Source organism: Nothoprocta perdicaria, unplaced genomic scaffold (assembly GCF_003342845.1).
Source record: "Nothoprocta perdicaria isolate Ctin4 unplaced genomic scaffold, notPer1 scaffold_229, whole genome shotgun sequence".
Classification (NCBI taxonomy): domain Eukaryota; kingdom Metazoa; phylum Chordata; class Aves; order Tinamiformes; family Tinamidae; genus Nothoprocta; species Nothoprocta perdicaria.
In genome coordinates this window covers 1,046,028-1,052,375 of record NW_020455454.1, presented here as the reverse complement: position 1 = coordinate 1,052,375, position 6,348 = coordinate 1,046,028, and the positions used below count along the sequence as shown (strand labels likewise).

General features: G+C 45.8%; 1 protein-coding gene across 1 annotated transcript in view; it reads right to left on the bottom strand.

The window, feature by feature from the left end:
- GCNT2 (glucosaminyl (N-acetyl) transferase 2 (I blood group)) overlaps positions 1 to 5,790 on the bottom strand; it is a 13,317-nt gene extending 7,527 nt beyond the window's left edge. The window contains 2 exon segments of the mRNA XM_026039359.1: positions 5,549 to 5,698; positions 5,701 to 5,790. Of these exon segments, the coding sequence (XP_025895144.1) occupies positions 5,549 to 5,698; positions 5,701 to 5,790 (240 nt within the window).
- Between the last annotated feature and the right edge of the window lie 558 nt (positions 5,791 to 6,348).

The window sequence follows — 6,348 nt, the reverse complement described above, 5'->3', positions numbered from 1 at the left end:
GAGATGGCGGGCGGGGCCGCCATGTCGCGTGCGCCGCGCCCCGACGGCCGCCGCGCCGAGCGCTGCCCGGGGCTGGCGCCGAGGGGCAGTTGGGAAACAGGGACCGAGGGGCAAAAATAAAAAATAAGTGAAGAAAACGCTTCGGCAAAATGTTAGGAAACGAGTAAGAAACTTCTCCTTCAGCCCCTGCGTGTTCCTTTGGGGTGGCCGTATTTGGGGCTGCGGTGTGGCGGGAGGCTGCCAGACTTAATACTTAGCGCGCTCTGGTTATATCTGAGTGCAGCTTTGTGGCCTTTTTTTTTTTTTTTTTTTTTTTTTTTTTTTTTTTTTTTTTTTTTTTTTTTTTATCTCTTGATCAAGAGTTCAAGAGAGCTTCAAAAATATCTGATGTTGCCAAATAATAATAATAGATCATAAATCGTCCCACCCTCCCACACACACTTGTTAAAGAAAAACAATGGCAGAGAAATGTTAAAACTTCACTACAGAAACTCCTATAAACAGGTCAAGGTATTTGCCACCTCTAGAAAACACCCTCTCACCTGTCAGTACAACGTGGAATCATAGAGTGATTTTGGTTGGAAAAGCCCTTCAAAGCATCAAGTCCAACCCTAAGCCCATCACCACCCTGCCTGCCAAACCACGTCCCTGAGCGCCTCCTCTACACGTTCCTTGAACACTGCCAGGGATGGTGACTCCACCACTRACCTGGGCAGCCTGCTCCAATGCTTCACTACTCTTTCCGTGTAGATTTTTCCCCTAAGTAGAGCCTCCCTAATATCTAACTAGAACTAGACATGGTGCATGTCTCCTTCCCAAAATACTTGTGTGCCCACTTGCAGCTGCTTTGGGAGGAGGATGGGGACAGAGGCAGATGTGGAGAATGAGGCCATCCTGCGTCCTCTGGCAGCTTCCGCAGCTCTGCTCCCATTTAGTAAGTCGAGAAACGTGCATCGTGGTGCAGTGCCGTTGCCACGCTTCCTCCCCAAACCTGTCACTAGCAGTTTACCTGCTCTTTTTTGAAGTCCTTCCGAGGTTTTTCTGACAGCATTTGGGTTGGTTTGGTGACCTGTGCCATTTCACAGAGCTGCGCTATGGAGAAATCCAACAGTTAAATCCCTGCAGTCAGGAGGGTGGAGAGCGACTAATGAGCCAAGGTGGGTAGGGTGAACACAGGTCATAACCTCCTAACGCCGCCCAGCAACAAGGGCAGTAATGCCTTGGACGGCACTCTCGAGGCAAGGTGCAGGAAGCATTTGGGTGAAATCAGGAATTTTCTGTTCTCTTGCTTATCCTGTGGGACAAGTTCTCCTACCTGGCCATAGCAGGGAGGTAATGGTAAAGATGTAGGGGAGTCTTTAGAAGAGACTTTCTTTTAAAAGTGGAAAGGGTAGAAACAGTGGAGGATAAAAACCTCCCTTTAAAAATGCCTCTTTTTTTTTTTTTTTTTTTTTTTTTTTTTTTTTTTTTTTTTACCATAAATGTTCGTTTCAGTGGGGGATCCGAGTGCACGGAAGTATGGATGAGGTTAATTAAATAAACTCAAGACTGGCAAGACTCGAAGCAGATGACGAAACCTGTAGAGAAGAAAATAAAGAGCAGAGGAGGAGGGAAGGGAAGCTTATTTAAAGTTACTTCTCACAAGGCAGTGGTCTGAAATAAGGCAGGACAAGCTTTCTCCTTGAGCAGTCAGGTTGCTGACAGTCTGAGGACTGAACTGTAGCTCCTCTTTTAAATCACTAGAAMAATTTTAAGGAAAGGGGTCAGCTCCAGTAACTGTAACTCCATTTAGCAGTATGCTTGGAAGGGCTTTTCTGAGTGTTTTTATTGACACATAAGCAAAGCTTAGTGCCTGTGGCAGGAGGAGGTTTGCGGTCTGGTGCTGGAGGAGATGGGCTCCACAGGTCTGCTCAGGAAATTCCTGTTTGCCGGTGTGGGAGTGAGCTGCTCCTGCAGGGACACATAAGCACCATGGCTGATAGAGCGACAGGGCTGTAGGAACGGGCAGTACCTGAGCTCCTTACACTGGAGTGTAACAAATGTAAAGATGAACAAGAAGAGAGTCAAGCGCGAGAGTACAAGTTCATTTATTAGTTGTAGCTTTTCAAAAAAACAAAAGAAACTTATTGAAGACATAACCTTAAACTGTCATGGTTAAGTAGTGGGTTTTGTGCAAAGCAAAAAATAGCTACTGCTGCATGAAGCAAGCAATTGGTCTGACAAATGACTGCTCCTATTGAAAGTGATACTTAAATAGTAATGACTGCATATTACATAAAGGCAAAACCACATTTTAAGTAATATCATTTGCAAGTGAATTGTAATCTCTGGGTGGTGTACAGAAGACAAGAGTAATTTTTCAGAAGTTTCTGCTATGTGACAGTTGTATTTGTTTGCCAGTACTGCACTGCAACACCTTTCCTTAGGTAAGTTTTGCCAAAGAGAAAGGTTTTGACTATTAGATTACAACAGGTTTCCTGTCATAACACTTGATACCAGCCACAGGAAAGCCCCTATTTTGTGCACCTTATTCCTCTGAAAAGTTCTTGCTCAATGAGGATGTCTTATTAAAATAATGGGGAATACGAACCAGTATTACTTAAACAAGTGATGCTTTATACAAAGGTACAAAATACTTTCCTCTAGATCATATCCTGTTCAACTAGCTTTGCCTTTGGAATTATTTTAAAAACCTTCTGCCTTTCTATCTGTCTGTCTTCTGGAGAGTGGACACTAATCTAAGGAAAAGGAAGATTTTGGTAGGATAACTCAACCACAATGCACTATGGTGCATATTATTCTGTAAGTGATAGTGGAATGGAGAGGTACTGAGGTAGTTGTGAGTGGAAACAATTCAGTGGTTCAGCAAGAAGCTCAGTTCAAAAAGGCTAAATTGTCTGGAAAAAAAAAGAAAAAAACTTTTTTTTTGTATAAGCAAATGCCCATGGGGATAATAATAATAATAATGGAATTGCAGCATGATTCATTAATTTGCTAACAATGCTTCTAAGATTTTCCTAGCATTACTTCTCCTGTAGCTCAGACCCACAACCAAAAGATGTGAATGAAGTGTTCCCTGAGAACCACCAGTTCTAWTTTTAACATGAAGCTACTGCTTCAGATAAACCACAGTGAATTTTTGACGAAAAGAACTTCTCTCTCTCTTGAAAGAGTACTGACTTAGCTCACAGCGTTACCTTACATGAGTCTGGCCTTATATGAGAGCTACTGTATGCCAACTAGCTTCCTCATGTCTTTTTGTCCACCATTCAGCTCTCAGACAAATGCTTGCCACCAGAATGGCACAGATATAGTTTAGAAAATYGGGGGTAGTTAAAGACTCCACTTGTAAACAAAATTGTTCATCAGTTTGGCTCCTCCCTGATGCTGTATGAAAATAGATAAATTAGCAACCTTCATCCAGCTCAGAGAGGTGTGATGAGTCTGTTCTTTGCACTTAGATAGACACAACATATATATAAGAAGCTGGGGGAATATTTGGAGCAAAAGGCAGAAAGCAAAACCATCTCCAAGGCTTTGTAATTCCCATGCCAGATTAGCAGCAACAGGCGGAAGAACCTCACTCGAAGACACCAGGTTGAGGTTCCTGGCATCCCCCAGATCACTGTGACCTCAGGCGAGCTGCCTGGAGGCTCCCAGCCTCATCCCAATCTGCCAAGGTCAAGGATTGGTCAGGACTCGTGTGCTGTAGTGCAAAACACTYGGGTTGCCTTTGGTAGTCAACTGCTGGTGTTCAAGGTGATGCAGAAGCTTCAAGGTGGTGCAGAAACTGCCTGGCTTTGCGGCGTGCAGCAAACTGCAAACAAGCCCTGCTCTGCAAGCATGGTGGTACCGCTTCTGCATACTGTCCCAAACAGCTTTTAAACTCTGTCAGTTCTGTATAAAACTGAAAAGAGGAGTGAGCAGAGGTGTACAGTGTGTAGAGGACACACGGAGTCCTGCACCCTGCGCTGCCTTTATGGGGTGGAGTTGCCCTTGGTGGCTGGAACCAGGCAGGAGGGGAGGTCTGGCCTCTCTTGCTCCGTGCCCTCCCTTTCCCTTGMCCCTTTGCCCGTGTCTGTAGGAGGCCCTGTGATTGCTTGGTACTGGATTCTGGTGCTAGTCAGACTCTGCATTGAGCCAGGTCAACTCACCGTCTCAGAATAAAAGTTTATACGTGTTTATTTATTTGTTTATTTTCTCCTAGGACTAGTGAGTTGAGCAGACAAAGCTCTTGGTACAGGGCCAGTGCATGGGAAGGAGAAGGAAGGGATGAGAGGAGTCATGAGGAAAATTACTGTTTTGATGGCAATGAATATTTAGATCTCAGCTGTCTCACACTTTGCAAGCAAGCAGGAGTGGTGCAGAAGGGACCTGCAGCCTCACTRCAAATGACCCTATTCTGAAGAAGTGGCTTAACCCTAAGGAGAGAGCCTTAGACTAGGAAGCAGGTGCCACTCCTCTAATTCTGAGTTTGCCCGTAATCCATTTTAGGACATTGGACATMTGACTCTGCTTCTCTCTGGCCGCTTCCTCTTCTTGAGCTGGAAATAGCAACCCTGATCTCTCCTGCAGAGTGTGCTCGTGTCTGTGAAGGAAAGGTGCCGTGTTGCTTCTCCCACCGTTTCTAGTCCTGCTTGAGSAATGTGGGCTCCTAGTGGGCCTGCRTGTGTGTGTGTGTGTGTGTGTGTGTGTGTGTGTGTGTGTGTGTGTGTGTGTRTGTCAATGTGCTCCCTGAAGGACTGTCCCCTGAGATTGCCTGCATCCCAGCAGAGCTTGTGCTGAGACCGTATTTCATGAAAGTAGGAGCAGCATTCCGGTTTGGAACAGGATCCAGTGCAGCCACCTTGAGGGATGCAGTGGCATTAAYGGCACACCTCTGGCACGGCTCCCGGGATCCTCTCTTTCCTGCTCTGCGTGAGCCCAGAGAGGAGGGATGGAGCTGGGGGTTGTTCTGCTGCACGAGCACTTGGGCGCCCGGGTTGCACCAGCCGCGCTGAGATGCCGCCCGCCTCGTGTGCGAGTCCTTGGCGCTGGGCACTGCACACCTAAATACTTTGCAAATRCTTTCCCTTCGTTTCTCTGTCTCTCTGTCTTATCTGAAAATGGAGTTTTGAGATTCCTCTGTCACACAGGAATCATGTGGAAGAAAAGCATGTGCTAAGATAAATACCAAAGATAAGTTAAGACGGTGATCTGAAAATCAACTGAGTGGGAACTGAAAGTCAAGAGCCTTTAGGAGGCTAAGAAAATCCTGGTCTTCATTTCATGACTCGGAATAACAAAACTCTTATTTTCAGATGTGGGACCAAACAACTTTTCCTTGTTATTTATCTGAACGGAGAAGATCTGTTTTCAGTTACAAATATACGTTTGCATTAGTTCTTTTGCAATATGCTGTACATCCAGACTGGTTCTTAAATGATCTCCCTTCTTGCCTGAAGGCCTCCAACTCCTCTATCAGCTAAACTACTGRCCACTGCTGTTACATCCCTCCATGTGCACGGAAAGCACAAAGGAAGCGTCTTGCATGGGAAGTTTTTATGATGTAGTGGTTCTGCGCCACGTACTCCGTGCAGTTGGATTTTCTGGGCGTTGGTTCCAAAGCATTTTCCTTCAGAAGGAATCTGTTGCCCTCACTAAGGGCTTTACAGGCTTCGGCTAATGCTGAACTCCCYGAGAGGTTCAGTATCCTGAGTGTTGTGCATGCCAGCGAACAGTGTAGAAAGCAAGTGGAAGTGAAAGACTGGAAATCAGAACAGCAAAGAAGCAGCACCTGAGGGTACCCATTGCTACCTGGAAAAATAAATCCCGCCTCAGGTACTGCAAAGATGTCCTATCAGACACCACACAGCAGCTTTCTTTGCTGGCTGTATCTGCCTGTTGCGGAGAGTACGTGTGTCAGTTTGATGCATAAGGTCCCGCTGCCATCCTTTTAGTAGAGCTCCTTTGTCATCGTTAGTGTGGAAACAGGGTAAGCGGTGAATGTCTTGCAGGTGAAAGCTCTTGCACAGCACCTTGGATTAAGCAGAGAATGCGTCTAACTGAGCTGGCAAAGACCAGCAGGCACTACAGATTTCACAGAGAACCTGTATTCAGTTTATGACTGTGTTTTAAACTGCTCCCTCTCTCCCTTCCCTTCCTATGTGTGCCCTGTGTGACAGGAAAGCTTTGTGTTTGCTTCTTGTGTATTTCTTTCTTCTTATTCCCTTGATGCCTCAGGGAGGTGTTTTCTGAACCATTCCAGTTCGTCAGCCGCTGCTGTTTCGTAATTAGGAAAGGCTTGTTCAGCACACAGCTCTGCCAGGTTAGGCCAAGAACACTCACCTACAAAAATAGAAGAGGGCT